This window comes from Sarcophilus harrisii, chromosome 1 (assembly GCF_902635505.1).
Source record: "Sarcophilus harrisii chromosome 1, mSarHar1.11, whole genome shotgun sequence".
Classification (NCBI taxonomy): Eukaryota; Metazoa; Chordata; class Mammalia; order Dasyuromorphia; family Dasyuridae; genus Sarcophilus; species Sarcophilus harrisii.
In genome coordinates, this window is record NC_045426.1 from 336,445,436 (window position 1) to 336,466,874 (window position 21,439).

General features: G+C 38.8%; 1 protein-coding gene across 2 annotated transcripts in view; it reads left to right on the forward strand.

The window, feature by feature from the left end:
• NLRC3 (NLR family CARD domain containing 3) overlaps positions 1–21,439 on the forward strand; it is a 65,543-nt gene that overhangs the window by 41,318 nt on the left and 2,786 nt on the right. For both annotated transcript variants that reach the window (XM_012543138.3, XM_031945619.1), the window contains 9 exons: positions 375–458; positions 2,176–2,259; positions 3,544–3,627; positions 4,927–5,010; positions 6,350–6,433; positions 7,230–7,313; positions 8,429–8,512; positions 19,896–19,979; positions 20,745–20,828. In XM_012543138.3, coding sequence (XP_012398592.1) covers positions 375–458; positions 2,176–2,259; positions 3,544–3,627; positions 4,927–5,010; positions 6,350–6,433; positions 7,230–7,313; positions 8,429–8,512; positions 19,896–19,979; positions 20,745–20,828 — 756 coding nt within the window. The remainder of the gene's footprint in view (positions 1–374; positions 459–2,175; positions 2,260–3,543; positions 3,628–4,926; positions 5,011–6,349; positions 6,434–7,229; positions 7,314–8,428; positions 8,513–19,895; positions 19,980–20,744; positions 20,829–21,439) is intronic.

Below are 21,439 nucleotides of genomic sequence, written 5' to 3' on the forward strand. Positions count from 1 at the left end.
TGAAGCTTTGCCAACTTGAGATGACTTATAAGACTTTTCATGTTTTTTAAGTGCATAGTGTTATTTCTATAATCTGATAAAGTATCAGAGAATGCCTTTAGTCGAAGATTTTATAAACAAAGTACTCAAAGACTCAACCTCCAGAGATTCAAAGACAAGAAAACTATCACTTTTGTCCCTAGTTATTGGTCCAACAGAAACTCTTTAGAGGAATGGAGACCATCTTGCTGGCTTTGTGATTTACACTGATGGGACTACCGGAGTCATGGGATGGAAATGAAAGGAAATATGATCAGAAACAGACGCCTGGGGCAGAGGGTGGAGGAGGAGGGGATGGGGCTCTGGGCTCACTCCTATTATTTGCTTGTTCTCAGGTTGTCTAGTAACAGTGTGGGAAATGATGGCTCCAAAGCCCTGGCAGAGGCACTGAAGGTGAACCAAGGCCTCATCACCCTGGAGTAAGTGTGCTTGATGGAAAGTCAGGACCATGCTCACTGCTGGTAGTGGGCATAAAGCATATATTCTTCAAGTGGAGCTCAAAATGTTTTCTTTAGGATTTCTTCAGGTTCATTGTGATTTATGGGTTATATTGAGCTATGGAGAGAGACAAACAGAGACAGAGAGAGAGGGACAAAGACAGAAAACTAGGGAGGGAGGGAGACAGAGAAAATGAGAGAGAGAGAGAGAGAGAGACAAAGAGAAAGAGAGACAGAGAGAGAAAGAGAAAGAGAGAGAGAGAGACAAAGAATAGAGAGACAGACAGACAGAGAGAGAGAGACAAAGAGAAAGAGAGACAGAGAGAGAAAGAGAGAGAGAGACAGAGAATAGAGAGACAGACAGACAGAGAGACAGAGACAGAGAGAGAGAGACAAAGAGAAAGAGAGACAGAGAGAGAAAGAGAGAGAGAGAGACAGAGACAGACAGACAGAGAGAAAGACAGAGAGAGAGAGAGAGAGAGAGAGACAGACAGACAGAGAGACAGAGAGAGACAGAGAGAGAGACAGAGAGACACAGAGAGAGAGACAGAGAGACAGAGAGAGAGAGAGAGAGAGAGAGAGAGAGAGACAGAGAGAGACAGAGAGAGACAGAGAGAGAGAGATGGGAGTGGAGGACTGGATTCTTAAATCACATACTTTATTACCAGAAACTAACCAAACATAACTTAAAAAACACTAGGCAGTCCCTCAACCTGCCTGAACATCCAATGCCTTTGCCTTTTTGCCTATATCTACCATCTCTTCCTTTGCAATGTGAATCAGTCAAGAGGAGATCAAAGACTGTTACTTTTGAAAACATTCAGGTGGGCAATGTGGTTCTGAAAGGAAGCAAGGAGGGTAAATGAAGCCCTTAAATGCCCGATCTTTTCTGCATAAGAATCCCTAAAACCGACATCCAGTTTATTCTCTCCAAGGACCATAACAGAGTAGTTCTCCAAGCAGGGTCAGAACACTGGGGATCTATTCCGAAGCAGCTGAAATATAATGATGGAATTTACCTTGAAGTTGGATGCAAAGGAAGGAAAAAATTAGGGGTCATCTATGACCACTTGGATCTTGCTGCCCCACAGTTTCCTAATCTAAGTTTTACTATGAGCTTGTCAAATATCTAAATTTTATATACTCTGCAGCCTCAATGCAGTGAATCTCAGCATCTCAGGGAGTGAAAAAGGGAGCTGCTGATGGGAGGAACCAAATGTAAATTTAGGAAGCAAGAAAAAGAGATAGATATTTTAGTCTATCAGTTCCTTAGACAATAACTGTGGTATGGGAAAGGGGGAAATTATCTGAAGCCATTTTAGGGTGGAGGTAGGAAGGGAACTGAGGGAGGCATCTTGTCTTATCAAAACTTTAGCTTCTCCCAGTGCCACACACAGGGCACATAGTAGGTGCAGGAATAAATGAATGAAACAATATTTACTAAGCATTTATTATGGGCCAAAAATCTGTGCCAAGCTCTGAGGATACACTCAAGAGGAGCAGCCAGATTGGAACAGTTACCTGATGGAATCTTAGATTGATACATACATGATAAATGTCTTGTTAAATTGATTTGGCCTCATTAGTGAGGTAGGCTAAGCAAAACTCACTTATCCTCCTGATGGGACACTGACTCCCCTGTTAGCAGTCAGGCTAGGTCTACAGAATGTAATGGTTTCCTTCCTCTCTCTGTCTTTAGCCTTCAGAGCAATTCGATCAGTGACGCTGGGGTGGCTGCCTTGACACGTGCTCTCTGTATAAATCACACTCTCCTCAGCCTTAAGTAAGTCTTATTTCCTGCTCTCCAATTGTGGATTCCCATTTCCCAAGGAAAGTCTAGGGACTGATTTATCATTGTGTAGCTGTCATTTAGGACATCCCATAGGAGGAGATCAGGGTTGGAGATCAGGGTTGGCCAAAGTTTGTGCAAAGCCCTGGCAAAAAACTCTTTGGTACCCATAGAAATGGGCCCAGTAATCATGTGTAATCACAAATCCCTTCCTTTGATCCAGAGTAGAGAAGGGTAGAATGGCCTGAATTGTTTGAGTGATAGTGTGGTGCAATGGAAAGAGCATTTGATTTGAAGTCAGAAGACCTGTATTCAAATCTTCACCCTACTATCTTTGGGATCTTGAGCAAGTCACATTACCTCTCTCTGTGTCTGTGTCTGCGTCTGTGTCTCTGTCTCTGTCTCTCTCTCTCTCTCTCTCTCTCTCTCTCTCTCTTTCTGTGTCTCTGTCTTTTTCTCTTCCTTTTCCTCTTCTTCCTTTTATTTCTCCTCCCCCTTCCCTCTCCCTTCTCTCTCTCTGTATCTCTGCCTCTGTCTCCTCTTTCTTTCTCTGTCTGTCTGTCTGTCTCCTCCTCCTTTTCCTCTTCTTCCTTTTATTCTTCCTTATCCTCCTTCCCTCCTCTCTCTCTGTGTCTCTCTGTCTCTGGGTCTCTGTCTCTCTCTCCTTCTCTCTCTGTCTCTCTCTGTCTCTCTCTCTCTCTCTCCTCTTCCTCTTCTTCCTTTTATTCTTCCTTCTCCTTCTCTCTCTCTCTCTCTTTCTCCTCTTCCTTTTATTCTTCCTTCTTCTTCTTCTCTCTGTTCTGTGTGTGTGTTTGTGTGTCTCTCTGTCTGTCCCTCTCCTCCTCCTCTTCTTCCTTTTATTTCTCCTCCTCCTTTCCTCTCTTTCTCTTCCTCCCTCTCTTCCCCTCCTCCTTTCACCAGGTATTCAGGAAGGGGGCAGCTAAAATGCTTTTCCAGGGACTTCAGAACTCTCCATGCTGGGTAGTTTAGGGAGATGATGGTGATATATAGAATTGGTGATAGTAGGCACAGATTTGGGAAGGGCTTTCTGCAAAGGGGTGTCTACTGTTGGTCTTCCCTTAACCCTTCCTGCCTGGATTGACCAGTTCCCTCCCCTCCCTTTTCTGATCCTGGCCTTCCACTCAGGCCTGAGGTTTGCAGGTCCTATGGGCACCTAAGATTTCCTGGGCCTGAGAAGGAAGAGGTGTCTGTTATAGTCTCCTCAAGTGGGCTTCCACTTCTCACTTTGGAATACTGGGGATCATTTTCTCTCCTCAGCCTCCGAGAAAACTCTATCAGTCCAGATGGAGCTCAGGAGATCGCCAGTGCTCTGCGCAGCAATCAGGCTCTCCAGAACTTGGAGTAAGTCACTTCTCTGGGGAGGAGGGCTTGGTGAGGAGTGGGTAGTACAAGGCAAAGGGCATTGACCCCCTTGGTTTGTTTTTTCCTAGAGATGGTTAATATGGTATCACCATAAGAACAAAGAAACTCTCTGTTAAAAAGTTCAGCCTCCCTGGTCTTTCCAATAGTTGGTTCCCTCTGGATGGGTCTAAAAGAGACTAGAAGAGAACAGTGTTCCTCCCTGACTTTATTTCACACTATCAGGGAAAGGTCCAGAGGCTTCAAGACAGGACATGTGGATTCTACCTTAGCTCTGCCATTAACTAAATATATTATTGTAGGCAAGTCACTTTTGTATTTCCTTCTCCTCTTCTTAACTAGCACCAAGCACAGGGACTGGCAGGTAATAATGGGTCTTTCTGGGCCCTAGTTTCCTCATATGTGAAATGGATATAATATCTGCTTTGTCTACCTCGGATCACTGTGACAGTAAATGAGAAATCTTGAAGAATTCTTTTAAAGTCATAAAAGTTGCTGCAAAATGATGCCAAACTCAAATAGAATAGTCATACCACAAATTAACAATATATAATATCATGTTTTCATTTATTTTGTTAAACATTTCCCAGTTCCATTTTAATCTGGTTATTAAACCACTCTGCTGCACTCTGGAGTTTTACAAATTGTAGTAATGAATCTGATATCTATGCAGAATGTAGTGACTTGATGAAAAGCAAATCCTAAAAGAAGAGGGATTTAGTTTAGTCATAAAAAAAGAACTTTTGTAAAAGAACTTTGTAAAAAAAAAAAAAACTTTATAAAAGAAATAACTCTGGAATGAGACAGTAGAGGAAGCTGTGAAATCATTTTTTTCCGGTTGAGTTCTAAGATAACACATCAATCTAGTGCTCTAGAAAGGCTTAGGGGATAGTCTTTCAAGTAAGTAAGCTCCATACAGTCATAATGACAAATAGTTATTTAACAAAATGCTTTCCTTACAGCAATCTTGAGATTGGTGGATTAGTGCAGCTATTTCCTCATTTTATAGATGGGGAAAGAATCTCAGAAAGGTGGAGCCACACTATTTATGAATGTTAAAGCCAGGGCTCAAAACCAGGTTTTTGGTCTTGTTAAACTGATATATAATCCATCCCCTAGACTACTCTCTCTTAAAGGTCTGTTGTCTAGAATTCACAACAAGACTGGGAGTTAGGTTCAAGGGGAGAAGATCCTTGTGTTTAGAAGAAGTACTAGTAGGTAGTAAATAACAGAGACCTGGACTGTGCAATTGACATTTTGTGTTCTTTTATTTTTACTTAGCCTGACAGCCAATCTTCTCCATGATCAGGGTGCACAGGCCATTGCAGCGGCGGTGAAAGAGAATCGAGTGCTCAGAACACTCCAGTGAGTTTTCCCCTACCCCCATTATTTAATTCTTCCATATACCCACAATCCACAATTTCATCATCATCAAAAAATAAGTAAACAAAGGTCCAGAGAATATTCTAATCCTACCCATTCCCATATTCTATTCCTCTTTTATTTAATATTTTTTAATTTTCCCCAGTTACATGTAAAATAATTTTTTTTACATTTTTTAAAACCTTTGACTTCCAGATTCTCTGCCTTCCTCTTCACACTACCCCATTGAGAAAACACATGTGAAGTTATGCAAAACATTTCCATAAAAGTCATATTGCAAAAGAAAGATGTATTCTTTTTCTGAGTACAGATAGGATTTTTCATCCTAAGTCCTTCAGAGTAGTCCTGAATCACTGTATTGCTGAGAATTACAAAGTCATTCACAGCTGATCATTCCTCAACATTGCTATTACTTTGTATACAGTACACATGACTTTGCTTGAGTCCATGAAGGACTATCTTGTAGTCCTTAAGACAAGGTTTGCTTCCCCTCCCTCTTCCTTTCTCCCACTCTCCTCAGTATCTTTCATTAATTTACCAGACAGAGGTTATTAGGTTCAACTAGGAATCTTAGGCGGATCCCTTCCAGCTTTAGTTCCATGAACTTGGAAGCAAGGAGGGATTGGGTTAGCCTGGGAAATGAAAGCAGGGCCAACAAAACTTTGTTCTTAGTAACGATTTTGGAAAATTTTGTTAAAGTTTTACTCTGATAATTCATTAGAAGGTTGGAGATACCACTGGGTTCTCAAAGGTTGTCCCAAAAGAGCACAAAGTTCTTCTGAGTTCTATCAAACTATATCTATATCTATCCATCTGGTGACAGACTATATCTGCCATGCAAATACTAACTTCATTAATTTGTTGGGTTTTTTTTTTATGAAACTGAACTTCAAATAGATACAATTTTTAAAAAGTATACATTAAATTTAAGAAGGTTGTTAAACTTGCCTGGTTTATGTCCCTTCTAAACTTTTTGTTTTCTTTCATATATTTTAATGTTTTATTCTTTTTCTTTCTTTTTTTCTTCCTTCTTTCCCTTCCTTTTTGACTTCTCTAACTTCCTCTTTACCCCAATACAAGCCCTGAGTAGGATACATATAGTCGGACAAAACACATCAACACATTGGCTATATCTGCATCTATCTATCTACCTATCTATCTATTTATCTATCTATCTATCTATCTAGGCTATATTTTCAGCCCTCTGTGAGAAATGCCTCATCTTCTCAGGTGAAGATTTCCCCTGGCACCTACTGATCTTAGCTCAGATCCTCAAGACTACTTTATCACTTGTGTTTTGCCTGTATCTTACCCTCTGCAGCTTACAATGGAATTTCATCCAGGTCAATGCTGCCAAGGCCCTGGGTCAAGCACTACAATTCAACCGAAGCCTGACCAGTTTAGAGTAAGTACATGATCCTTTGCACTGGGCAGCTGAGGAAGATGTATATAGGCAGAAACAGGCTAACTATGGCTAGAGAGGAAAACCATGTGGTTGTGGGGGGGTTACACCAATGGTTGTCAACAGTACAAGAAATTCTAGCCCTGAAGCTGAAAAATAAATGCTTTTTAAGGTCCAATTTTTGTATATTATTATTCATATAAATGTACAGAAATTAACCAGGATCTCTATTGCTTTATTCTAAGCTGAGGGGGAAAAAAAGACAATATGACTGATTCACTAGAATGATTTGGAGCTGGGAGTTCTTTTAAACTTAATTTTCTGCGGAATATGATTAACAAAAAAGAAGCATGGACCAAAAAAATTCATTTTACTTCAATCCTTCCCTATCTTACTAAGTATAGTGAACCATAGAATGTTTCTTTGATAGTTCAAGATCTTGAAGAGACCAAGGGTCATCATTCTGAAGATCAGTTATAGTTATGGGCTGCTATGGGTATAGAATTAAAAGTATAAGAAATGTTACCCAAAACATCTTCTGGAGGATTAAAAAAAATGTATAACTAAAGCCCAATTTTGTATTAGCTTGTTTTATTGTCATTTGCTGCTTCTCCAAAAGAAGAGCACCTTTGAGCTTCTATTGAAGGTTAAGGTTATCGGATTCTGGTTAACTGACTTTTTACTATACATACTCGTTATGCTCTGGTAGATACATCCAATATGGACTATATGTACTAGCTAAACTGGCATGGTATTGACAGAGACTTGGAAATAATGAGGGGGACTTACTATGTTACAGTTTGCAGGAAAATGCAATTGGAGATGAAGGAATGATGGCCCTCGCCAGGGCACTGAAGATGAACACAAGTCTCACAGCTCTCTAGTAAGTCTGTAGGTTACATAAGCTATTTGTTGAGGAAACCAATCCCATCCCTCCCTCTTTTTACACAACTTTTTTTTTTTTGCTAGTCAAAGAAATTGTTTTCTTTCTTGCAATTGGAATAAATTAGTGAAAAAAACACATTTTTGTCTGGAACCTCCTCTCCTAAATAAACCTAACTTTTGCCAAAGAGAATGGTCATTGTGAATTCTTCACATGACTGGATGCCAACATTTGGTGCCTACCATCATCTGGTATCTCTATCAGCCACAGGGTAACAAGGAGGGAGAAGAAAAGTTTATTCCCCTAACTTTTCTTGGAGACTGATTCTGGTCAGTCTTTCTTCTTTAATTTTAGTGCCTCCCCCCTAATATGTTGTTTCCCCCATTAGACTGTGGACTCCTTCAAAGCCAGAGAACAACTTTAAGTTTTCTTTGTATCCTCAGTGCTTAGCCCATAATAAATGCAAATTGACTATTTGATTCTGAAGTCAAATCTGAAGATTTGAATCTTATGGATTCAAGCATGCTGTAGCAGTAAGAACAGTCTTTGAACAAAATGAGCTATTATTCAGTTCAGCACAAATCAAGTCCCTACACTGTGCTTGATAATGAGGAAATACAAAAATAGCTGTTATAGAGACCCAGTTCTCAAGGAATTTACAGTCTATTTTTGGGGAAGCACAATGCACACACCTAATTTCAGTACAGGAAGAAGGTAATAAATACATTGGAAATCAAAGTGCCCTGAGAAATCTGAGAGGGAGAGACAACCAGGAGTGTACTGATAAATGTTTAACAGAATCTCCAAAAATGTATGACATATTTTTAATTTTAATCTGCATTATAAACATTTAATCCATCACATTCTTAAGTCTAGTGATATGAACAAAACAATAGATCAAACCTTAGTTTGTAGAGCTTGCCAATTGGTAACAATAAGTTCTCTCCACATAGGATGAGCTGGTTTCAACATACCTTCATCTTCCATCATTGTACATTATTGGTAATTAGATTAAAAATTAAGTATTTGTTATAATTGACACAAATAAAATTTGGGTTTGGGGCAAGAAATGAGAAGGCAGGCTTGTCTTATATAAACTACACCATTTCTTGTAGTCTTCAGGTGGCGTCTATTGGAGTACTTGGGGCCCAAGCACTAGGCGATGCATTGGCTGTGAACAAGACCTTGGAAATTTTGGAGTAAGTATATTAGTTTTTAGGGTTGCAGTGTCTCATACAAAATACCTGAGTTGTTGATTCAAGAAGCTTAGGTGTGAATTTACATATCAAGTTAAGTCAACAAGCTTTTATTAAGTGCCTGTTCTGTGCTTGGCACTTTGTTATCTGCTAATAGTCCTGACTTCCAAGAAGTCCACAATGCAATGGGAAGAAAACATGAAAATAACTATCTGTGATAGACAATATGGATAAATTGCATTAAAGAGAGGGAGGATACCAGCATTCAGGCAGATCAGGAAAGGCTTCTTGCTGAAGGCAGGATTTTACTTGGGACCTTATGGATGCTGTAGAAGCCAAATAATATAAAAGAGGAAAGAAAGAATTCCAGTTGAAGGGAAAACCAATAAAATATCCCAGGTCAGGAGACTAAGTATCCTAAATGAGCAAGGAGGCCAGTGTCAGTGGATTACAGTCCATGGAGAGGAATAAAATATAAGAGGAAGGCATAGTCCTGATAGAAGACAGATTTTTTATATATGGTGAGGTCTTCCAGATGTTATTTGTGGATGACATTGTGCTGATTGAATCAATCCCTTCCAAATGAGGACCACAACCACTGAAAAAATTTAACCTAACTTTACATAGGAAATACTATGTGAATAAAAAAAATACCTATTGGGGTATTATGGGAAGATATCTGCATGCTAGGTCGCTCCTGTGCCAGGTGCAGCTAAGCTCTGGGCTTAAAAGCAAAAAACAGTCTCTGTGCTCAAATCTAATGGGGGAAACAATCTGCAAGCACTACGTTTGTACTGACAAGATATAGGCAGAATAAGTTGGGGCCGGTGTTGGAGAGAAGGCTGGGACAGGCTACTTGGAGGAGGCAGGACTCTAGCTAATGCCTGGAGGAAACCTGGGGAAGCCAGGAGAGAGAGATAACAGAAACAGTTGGGAAAATGAGGAGAGTGGGGAGATTGTTCTGTGGAAGCAGCAAGTGTGGAGAGGGTCAAGTTTTAAAAGATTGTAAAGGTAGGAAGGGATCAGATTATGAAGGCCTTTAGAAAACAAAGCAGAGGATTTTTATTTCATCTTGAATATCCTAGAGTTTTTTGTATGGGAAGGTGGCAGTGATGTGGTCACAGAGGGAATCCAGAAGGAAGGCTCTCCGGGATCAAATGCACAATCCTCATAACCCCCATAGGTACTGTGAGCCAGTGACACTACTCCTTACCATTCCTTATCTCCTGACTCCAAACTGTGTGATCCTAGGCGAGTCATCTAGCTTCTATCTGTCTCAGTTTCCTTTGCTGTAAAATGAGGATGATAGCACCTATCTCCCAGGTTTGTCATGAGGATTAAATGAAATATTTGTAAAGTTCTGAACATAGTGTCTGGAACACAGCAGGCACTTAATAAGTGCTTGTTTCATTCCTTTTTCTTTAAGCCATTAGAGTTTATTGACTGTGAAGGGATGACATGGTCACACTTGTACTCTGGAGAGATGAATTTGATGGCTGAGGGGGGTGGAGAGAGACTTGAAGCAGGGGGAGCAAACAGCAAGATGATGTATACAAGTCTAACCATTTACAAGGGGGTTAAGGATGTTGTCTCTATAAGGCACAGGGCTCATTTCAGTGCATCTAGTCCTCTGACTGGGTTAAGCCTGATGTTAGTAACTGGGACCACAGCAAAAGCATGGGGAGGTGCTGACTGTTTGGGGCCTCTGGTTTCACAAGCATTTCTTCTATCTGGTGTGAGACCCTTTAATAGTACTTGGATGTATGAAGCATCCATCTGGGTCCATATTCTGATGAGAATACCAGTTAGAGTTTTACTTACAGGGTATCATAGTAAAGTAAATGAACATTTACTAAAATAGAAACTCAAGGTAAAAAAAAAAATCAGCAATATGGGGAAGTCAGACTTCTTGCAATGACAACCTCAACTAAGACCTGAAATAGATCTTGCTATAATGTCAGAGTTCAAGGAAAAGCTGCTATTCCCCCATCTTTCTTCTCTCTCTCCTTCCCTCCTTTCTTTCCTCTCTCCCTCCATTTCTGTGTCTGTCTGTATGTCTGTCTGTCTCCCTCTGTCTGTCTCTGTCTCTTTCTCTTTCTCATTCTCTGAGTGTCTCTTTCTGTTTCTGTCCCATTTTCTCTCTCTCTGTCACTCTGTTTCTCTCTCTGTGTCTCTCCATCTCTATCTGTCTGCCTCTCTCTCTTTCTTGCTCTCTGAGTGTCTCTTTTTTTTTTCTTTCTTTGTCTTTGTGTCTCTGCTCTCCCTCTCTCTCTGTCTCTCTCTCTCTCTTTCTGTCTCTGTTTTTACACACACACACACACACACACACCATACACACCCTGGATATCTCTTTTCTCCCTGGCTCAGATCTTCTCATGTACCCTTTCTCTTGAAACTCTGTTGCCAATCTCTCACAAGATACACTGCAGATGCTTCTATACAAGTAGAGTCTGACTTCAGGGATGTTGTCTCCTGCTGCACGTTGTACTGGCTTGTGGGGAATGGAGCCCTGAGTGTCAGAGTGGATGAAGCACTAGACCTGGAGTCACAAAGACCCAGGTGTGATTCTGACCTCAGACACTTGGTATGCTGGGAAAGTTACTTGACTCCCTCTTAGGGGTTGCTTTTAGGATCAAATGAAATAATATATATAAAACACTTTTCAAACCTTAAATTGTTCCATATATGTGAGCTATTGTTACTTTACCCTCTCCTAGTAAATTATTTGCAGTCCCTAAAACTTTTGACTGAGTACAAAGGTACAAATATAAACATTAATTGCCATGTAGTGTAATCACAGGCCATTATCTCAAATACACAATAAAAATCTACAGCAGCATAGAGCATATGCAGAAACACAATACATGCACCTAGAGTAATAGCTTATATAGCAAAGAGATAAACTACAAACTTAATACATAGGTCGTGTAGTACATATAACATCACATACATAGCACCAAATACACAGCCCATCACTGAGCATCATCTGACTCCATATGTGACCTCCTCTTCCACTACTCTTGAAGCATAAAAAAATCAGTCTGATCACCAGTCTCAATATTCTCATAGTGACCTTTGTACTCTTAGAATCTTCAAACTTACTGGTCTATCATCCTAATTTTGATTTTGTGATTTAGTTCAGGAAAGTTATTACTGTCTCTAGTCTCTAATGAGTCAAGCATCTCATGTGTTTTTTGTTCCCTTGGGGCCTTCCTAGCTGGAGAATTCAGCAGAAAAGTAGCTGTCTACGTTCAGCCCTCTTTTTGGACTTGAACAGTCTCATCTGACTTTTCTGTCCTCCCCTTTTCCCTCCCCGCCTCCCCTCTCCAGAGGGTACCAGCATGCAATTTCTTCTTCATATGAAGCATCGTCATCCAGGACTAAGTCTATTTCTCAGAGACAGGCTCTTCTTAGAATCTGCTTGACCGACTCTTTATTGTAGTTTTCCTCTTTATCAGTAGGAGGTCAAGCTAGTCATTTGTTAACTGTTAAATTGCTCAATCTTTCAATTACTTAGAATAAGATAACTCACCATCAGTCCATTAACTTATATATTCTTTGGATACCAAGATTTCTTTGTAGGATTTTTATCTTTTTATATCTTTTAACTATGGTGGAAATTCCTGATCACAAACTCAAGCGTTGTATTAACACTTGTTTCTCGCTGATCTTTTTTTTTTTTAATCTAAGGACATAACTGGACTATAGTCCTCCTTCAGTCCAACTTTTATAAGTGAGACATGCTAGCTGTGACTCTTTCCATCTTTTCCATCTTTTGAGACCCCTAAGAACAAAAGCAATTTTTTTGTAACTGTGGCTTTCATCCAAACACCAGCAGGTATGGAGTAAAGCCTGTGGTGTATTCTTGGTAGCATTATTATATTTATATACTAAAAATGATGTGCTGATACCACTAAGCCTTCTGTTCATAGTCCCCCAAATGTGCAGTTATATATAATGAAAATGCTCAGGCATTGGATCAACTCAAGGATGTCAAAGCGTGCTCCCAGATTTCTTGCATTCTGCTAAAATCACTCCAGCCTTGAATAGCTTGTTTTCAAAGTTTCTACTTTGGCAAGATTGGATCCTTACAGGGAAGCCATACATGGTGAAATACTTTTCCCACGATGTCTTGGCAACTGTAGCAACTATCTGGTTTCTTTGAACTCATTCAACAATCATTTATTAAATGGCTGAGACACTGAGAATTATAAGGACAAAAATAAAAGTCTCTGCCCTTAAGAACTTACATTCTTGGTTGAGTATGCTTGTACTTACTGGGTGAACTTCTCTTTTACCATCAGGTGATTGCTTATATTTTCCCTATCTTCTTCCAGAAATTAAAAAAAGGCTACCCACACAAACTCCACTGGCTTGCTGGTACTTCTACTTGCCAGGTAAGCACTTTCTTTTGGGAGCACTTTCTTTTGAATCCAGTGAGCATACAGCTCACATTTCTTAGAGAATCTGCTGCCATTTTGTGCTTACTGGCTTATGTTCAAAATCATTTTCGTAGCCAACCATGGAGTGGTATGCCTTGGAAAACACTAAGATGGATTGGGTTGGACCAGTTATAATCCAGCAGAGCTTTTAATTGCATAGTTCCAACTTCTGCCATTTTCTTAATGGCTTATTGCCCTTTGGGAAATGATGCCCAAGGGTCATGAGGAAAGGTTGGGGCTTATATCACCTCTCATGCAGTTGCTTTCACTGTTAGTCATCAAAGGGCCCTTGAAGCAAGAAGTAGAGATGGGTCCAATACATCAAATTTATATTCACTGAAGACACATTCAGCCACATTTTTAGGTATCAGTTCCTTGTGGCTCATAGATTGCCTCTATAGTCTTTTATAGGTATCTTTGGGAATAAAGATTTCTGCATTTATGTTAGTATTTCCTGGCTAGTAGTGCATGATGGCCCTATGGTTAATGTGATGATCCATCTTGGGCAGGTTACTGTCTTTCAGTGCTTGGAATTGAAGTCTGGATAGATAGTCCACATGGTGTCAAAACTTACTGCTTATATAAGGGATGGAGTTTTGTGAGCTGAATGAAAGGACCTCTATTGGATTTCTCAGAGTGAATGTGGGATTTCCTAGAGAAGATGTGGGTTGTCACCCATTCCATAAGAAGATGGTAGCCCTGGTATATATTCAGATGTGTCAGACATTTCTAGAGTGCTGTTTAAGACTAACTCCAGCCAGCTCAAAGTTCTGTGACATCTTCAAATCAGCTCTTGAAAAGATCAGGAAGCATCAATATGACTTTTGTGTATTGTACTACAGGGATACCTCAGATCCAATCCATAAAGTGACACACACCAATCCTTATGGTAGGTTTTTTCCTTTGGTCCTAGAGAATCACCATAATTGAACTTTCCTAGATTAACCCTTGAGACAGAGAATTCAGTGTCTTTGTTGCTCTCTGCTCCCAAATGAATCACAGAACTGAGTTAGTATGGAGTTTTGTGACCATCTAAACCAACCCACACCCAATAAAGAATCCACACAGCATCATACCCCAACAGGTAGTCATCAAGGCTCTATGTGAAGACCTCCAAAGAAGGAGAAACTATTATCCTCTAGTGTGGCCATTAAATTTTTTGGATAACTAATTAGGAGGAAGTTTTTCCCCACTTATTACTCCTGATTCTTCCCTTTGGGGTCAAACAGAAAATATCTTAATTCCTCTTCCATACAACAGCCTTTCAGATACTTAAAGCCAACTGTCTAGTTCTACCCTTATCCCAAGTCTTTGCTTCTCCATGATTAACCATTACTAGTTTCTTCAACTGATTCTTATATGAAAGATTCAAGGCCCTTTGTCATAATGACTACCCATCCTCTAGACACTCTTCAGCTAATCAATGTCTTTTATAAAGTTTGGAGCCCAGAATTAGAAATGTTGCTTTAACAAGGATAGAACATAGGCTGATTATTATCCTCTTATTCCTGGAAGTTATGCCTTTCTTTTTTTGTGTGTATAATTAATAATAAATGTATTAATTAAGTTAGCTAATAATCAGTAAATTTTTCTTGGCAACAAAAGACAAAAGACATGGAGAACCTGAAAGCTTTAAATAATCCTTGAAAAAGAATTTCCTTGACAACTGAAAATCAATCTTAATTGTTGGACATTTAATGAGGAAGTCTTCAGCTCCTCCTGCTGAGAACATGGCTTGATCATGAGACTCAGCTGCTTCCACCAATCTGGTCAGAAGAATTCATTTTCATCTAGAATATTCTCATTGGTTTTCTCCTTCATGAGTTGTTCACTCACTCTAAACTCTAATGAGGGATTCAAGGGAAAGCCCATTTCTTTTGGGAGAAGAATTCACCTAGACTGGATTTTGTTTATATTCTAAAGAGAAGTAGGATCTCCTAATTGGGTGGGGTCCAGCCCAAGATCAAAGAGTATGTTTCCTGAGAGTTAGAAATATATTCTATTATTATATTCTATTAGTTATATTCACTTAGCCATGTCCTTCAGAGGCTGACCTTCCAGAGAAATTGGGCCTTGATAGAGAAACAAAGGAAAAGAGCCTTCAATCCTAATTTAGTAATTGATTATTAATAGAAAAATTTGAATTTGAAGTGGTAAAATCTGAAGTCTTACAGTATCTCATTAACAATATACTAGAGCAAATGGTAAAATCTGGGTAGGGTCTGCAAAGTACAGAGAAAAATCTCCCATTTTGTCATTTTGCATGCTCATTTAAGATGGCCAGTTATTTGGGGAGAGATAGTATGATAGTCATGGCAGGCAACTGGACATCCTAAATGCACCTCAATATCCAGTAGTTCTAGAAAATTATTAGATGTATTTATGTAGTAACACTCCATTTAACCAGCCTCAAATGGGATGATGTCAATCCCATATCTAATTTTCTAGATAATTGAGGCTTTGTCTTTTAGTTATTTCAGTTGTGTCCTCCTCTTCATGGCTCTTTTTTAGGGTTTTCTTGGCAGAGAAACTGCCATTTCTTCTCCAATAATTTTACAGATGAGGAAACTGAAGTAAATGGGTTAAGGGAAGCTTTTTAAATATAACTCAAGATTACATTTGTGGTTTGTGGTTTGTTTGTTTGTTTGTTTGTTTGTTTTTTTGGCTGACATATCACATTGTTGATTCATTCAGCTTGTTCTCCACTAAAACTAAACTTCTATACAGGATGTATGAATTGTCAGTGATCAGGTATTATGCACAGCTTTCTGCCCACAGGACCCTTCCAGGTCTTTGAATAGGCTTTAGTTTGTCCTAAATAATTTTAACATTCAAGAAATGTTTGCCAGTCTGGATATATCATGGCCATAAGGCTTCCTTAGGGAATTCCAAATTCATTCTGTTAAGTCCAATTAGAGCTAGTCCTTTCATTCATTATACAGAGGTCTACCCCAGAGAGGCTATAAGGCAGAAATATCAAACAAGCAGCCCAGTGGGCCATATGCAGCCCACAACCCTAACCAGGTTAAAATGTAACCAGTAAATATTTAATAAATAAAATACAATAAGGGTAATATGACATTTAAAAACTAAGTCAATAGGTGTCCCGCAAGAATCTTTATACATGAATGAATGACCCCTATTTCTAAGTTTGACACCCTTGCTTAAGATACGTATTTGCAAGTGTTCTTTCATAAAATGAATAGAATTACATTCATTACTTGGGATCTGCTGCCCCAGATAAATAAATGCTAAATACCTTAGAGATTGTTCTTGCTGTTCAGACAGTTACAAATGAGTATGTCTTTGCCATATTCCAGTCTTCCTGGCCACTCTGGTACATCTGATGTACATCTGCTTTTGAATCACTGCTCTTTTGACTATTGGCTTTGGCAGGAGTCTCTTCAAACACAATATGGTCAGTCATTTTCTGCCCTCACACTGAAGGGTATGGAACAACTGAACATAAGCTTCCTGTACACTCTTTGTGCACCCAGTTGTACACATAGCCTTTGCAGGCCCTCCAACACCGTGATCTCAGAATACTCCCTTTCTAGAGAACATGTGAGGTCAAGAGCAGATCTCTTGAAGCTCTCCATTAGCTTATTCTGTTTCTTCCCTCACTTCTTTGTCACCATTGCATTACATTATTTCAGTGACATTTCCTAGCCAGGACTCAAAAGGTTTCTTGTTTAGTGGGTAGGGATGCCCTGTGAAAAGGATCATTGCTTTCCACAGTGAGTCCCTTATATTTGCACTGGCAGGCCTACAGTGTGCATTCTGTCCTAAAATATTGTTCTTATGTCCTGAACTGCTGAAAGCGATGACATCAGTGTGCTGTGAAATGCTAACAAGAATGAAGACCATGAGCAGCTGCTTGTTTCATCCTCAGTCTATCCTGCCCTCACCAAAACCTCTCTAAACTGTCTCATCTCTCCTGGTCCAGAGTAGAGACTTTCATAGATAATTTCCAAGCAACCTGATGAACAAGAATGCTAGAATATATCCATATCAGACTGTTCACATAATTTTTTTTAATTCTGAATTTAACATAAATAAAGCAAGCACTTTCATATATAGAGTCTAGTAGGAATTTTTGAAATTAGGAAGGTAGAGTCTGGGTTTTGTCATTCTTTGTTTTTCTATCACTTAACACAGTGCTTAGCACATAATAAGGTCTTAGTTAATGTGTTTTGGTTGACTGACAACTTATTCCATTATACATATATATATATCTTATAATATATACATATACATATATATACACATATATAAATATATATATGTGTATATATATGTATATATATATATATATATATATATATATATATCTTCATCTTGATTCCATATTCCCATAAAGTATTCACAGTATATCACAGGACTTTTACAAAATCATCACCATCAAACAATATTACATTTAATAGAACAGATAATCTACAGACTAACAATCTTGGATGAGAGACATGTTCCATTACTGAAAACCACTTCCTTATATAGCTTAAACAAGTCAAATATGCTGAGTAAAATATGACTTCACTAATAATGCAAAAAAGTTTCAGTTCAAATATTCAGTGTGCAAAATTAATTGTCATTTCAGCAATAACACCTCGCCCTTAAACTTTAGTACAATGATGTAGAAATATAGAATTTCAATAATGCTTTTACTGACAAAAAAATTGTAATGGTTATAATGAAATAATTGGTTTTATCAGCAGGGCTTTCAAACCTAGAAAAAATAAAAACAAAAACATTTTGCTCTGAGTTTTTGCATTGCTAGAATCAATAACCCAAGCTTTACACAACACTCAATGCAGTCTTGCTTTTCAAAGAATTTTAAAAATTCAAATAGTAATATTTGCAAAATCCTAGATAAGCTACCAAATGTAGCACCCCTTTAGTAATATTTTCAGGTGTCTATCATCCTATTTGTATCCGTATTTTGTTGCTCAACAGCCCTATTTTTATCTTTGTTACAAAAATATTATAGCAATACAAAAGAACCTTTTCTAAAATAGAAATGCAAGATAACAAGACAATTACAATAGACAACAGTCTCAAACTACTTCTCACCACACTCAGGAGGAACAGAATGACTGCCAGCAATGGGAATAATATTTCTCCCTGATCATTTCCATGTATACTTCAACACCTAGAAGGCTTGAGAATTCTTCCTTCTTCTCCTCTTCTTCTTCCTCTTCTTCTTCCTCCTCCTCCTCTTTCTTTCATCTTATTTCTTCTTCATTCTTAAAAGATGTAAATTGTAGCCAATCTTGAAGGCTGATAGTTGAGTGAATACTTGGGATCAAGTGAGGGTTTTTTCAAAGATATATTATTTGTAGGCAACAGGGAATGAGCCAGTAAGAATAGGTAAGGTTCAAGATGAGAGAAAGGGAAGTGATCTTCTTAAATCTCAAGTCTGACCATGTCACACACTCATCTTCCTTCAGTCAATAAAGTCTAGTGGGTCCCTATCACCTCCATGATAAATCTTCTGTTTGGGATTCAAAGCCCTTCCCAATCTTTGTCCTTTTCCTCTCCCCCAACCTCTCCAGTTTTCTTACACTTTAAATCTTCCTTTCTTATACTTTTTGATCCCATGACACTGTTTCTTTCAAAAATTACTCTACTTCCCAAGTTCAGGCATTTTCTCTGGTTGTCCCATATATCTCTTGTCCTCTTCATTTCTGCCTTCTGGCCACCTTGGCTTCCTCCAAATCCCAGATAAAACTTCACCTTCTACAAAAACTCTGTCCCCATAACCCTCAATTCTACTGTTTATTATTTCAGATCTATCTTGTTTATAGCTTAATTGCACATAATTGTTTGTATATTGCCTCCCTCAGTAGACTTTGAACTGCACTGGGAGCAGGGACCTTGATGAAGAGTGAGGCAGACTTTTTATTAGAAAATGGAGGAGAGAATAGAGAAAGATGTCAATAGGATTACAGGGGAGCAGAGGGACCCAAGTTAATAATTGAGAGTGCATAGAAAATCAATTAGGGAAGGATAAAATTATTTCTTTTCAGTAGCAAGAGCCAAGTTGAGTTAGACAAAATAAATTTGTAGTAGATCCAGTCAGCAAAGTCTGGATTGAGTCTCTTCATTCAGGACCATTCAACAGCAAGGAACAGCAGAGAAAGCAGAAAATAAGGGTTTTTGTTGTTGTTGTTGTTGTTGTTGGAGTTGGCAAAGAACATAGGACTCAAGGTGAGGTGTTCAAGAAAACAACTATCTCACATAGACCTAAAGAGTTGTTAATAGGAATTCAGCTTTCTGTCTCTTTATAATTTGTAGTAAATTAATATTTAGATACATGTCTGAAACCTTAGTAATTCATAGCTTCACATGTCTACAGGAATCAGACTATAATTGTTGGTTATACAAGGTATTGATTTTATGTATGTATTTTTCATTAAAGAGGCAGCATGGTACATGTGTCTTTCTCTGATTGAATTTAATGTCCCCAAGAGCAGGGATTGTTTCATTTTTGTTTTTACATCTCCAACCCCTAACCCAGTTCCTGGCACATGGTATGTGCTTCAAAAAGGCTAAGGAATTGTTTGGTAGTAGGTAGATAGGGAAAGATAAAATAGATAGGGCCAGTCTTCTATCTGGCCTTGGAGTCAAGAGCAAGGAAGCCAATGTCACTCAAACAGAGGATTTTATATTTGATCATGGAGATGATAGGGAGTCACTAGAGTTTACTGACTGTGGGTGGGAGTGGGAATGTGCGTGAAATGGTCAGATTTGATCAGGATTTAGGAATATCACTTCCTCCTCCCATCTGGAACATTTTCTTTATCTACTAGCTTGTTGCTTACAATTCATCCTTGTAAAAAGAGAAAAACAAAAACAAGCAACAACAACTTTCCCTTGATCCCAACTATTGACTCAACCACCAACCCCTCACCACATTGCCTTTGCTTTCCTATTTTCTCTGACAGCTTAAGAGGAAACTCCATTGGGGCAGCTGGAGCTAAGGCCATAGCTAATGCCTTGAAGATAAACTCCAGTCTTCGGATGCTCAAGTGAGTAATTGTTGATACTGGGGAGGAAAAAAGGCAAGGCTCAACAGTTGGTGAGTCAGCAGGTTGCTGTGGATTTCCTCTGTAGTACCTTCTTTATAAATAATATAGATCTTGTATAAAATGGAGGGCAGCGAAGTTGGTGCAGTGGCTAAAGCACTGGGCCTCTTGGTCAGGAAAACTCTTCTCCCTGAGTTCAAATCTGGCCTTAGACACTTAACAACAGTGTGATCCTAGACAAGTCACTTAATCCTGTTTGCCTCAGTTTCCTCATCTCTAAAATGAGTTGGAGAAAGTAATGGCAAATCCTTCCAGTATCGCTGCCAAGAAAACCCCAAAAAGGGATCATGAGGCGTCAGACATAACTGAAATGATTCCACAGTAACTCAACTGAAAATACCTACTTGTGTGATATTGAACAAATAATCTGATTTTTTGGGGGCTTCAGTTTTCTTCTTTGTAGAAAGAGATGATTGGACTATACTATCTCTAAGGTTTCTTTTTGCTCTACCAACCTATGTTTATAAGGCAGGGCCTATAGTACACCATAACATTAAATGTCAAAGGCAACTGGACTGTTGCTAAACTAGAGAAATCAGAGCCATTGCAGCTGCTCCTTCCCTATGACATAGCTGAGAGAGTTTAACCCAAATTTCGGTGGACAAGTCAGGCCCTGGGTTCCATGTTACTTTTCCAGTCACATGGTTCCTTGGTTGTTTTCTTGGTCTATAAAGGTCACCATAGGTTTTTTTTCCATCTTTCTCCTAGTCTTCAAGAGAACTCCTTAGGAATGGATGGAGCCATCTGCATCGCCACTGCACTGACCAACAACCATGGGTTCAAGCATATCAAGTGAGTGATGGTTAACAGAAAGTAGAAGTTTAGTTCAGGGATACCATTTCCCCCTTCTCCTCTTTCAAAGAGTCCACTTGTCCACCTCAAGTTAGTTAAGAGATTAAAATAGGCCATTTCTCACCTTATTAGATGAAGCAAAAAATATTAAAAGCTCATTATACTAGACACTATGCGTCCTTGGATGACAGAATGTAAAATCAAAAAGATCTTTACAGGATAGAAGGATTCCCACCAACAAAATGAAATTAAATAGAATCATGCACAAAATTAAATCACATAAATATAAGAGAGCAATGTGGGGGAAAAAAAGAGCCAGAATTTTAGTGGATTGAAAACTCACTGTGTTAGTAATGTGGTACAGTTGCTAAAATATCAGTAACAAAAACTCAATGCAAGTAAAATAAAATTAGTCATTGTGTTCATTAATTAGAGGTATGGAAGGTGACAATTTCTACCATAAGCTATATTAAATCCCACATTTGGAGAAGTGCATTCAGTTCAGTTTTGGTACTGTATTTTAAGAGGCTCATTGGCAAAGGAAAGGGCATGCAGAAGATTGTGAAAAAGCTAGTGAAGGGTCTGGCAATCATATCTTACAAGGCTCAGTT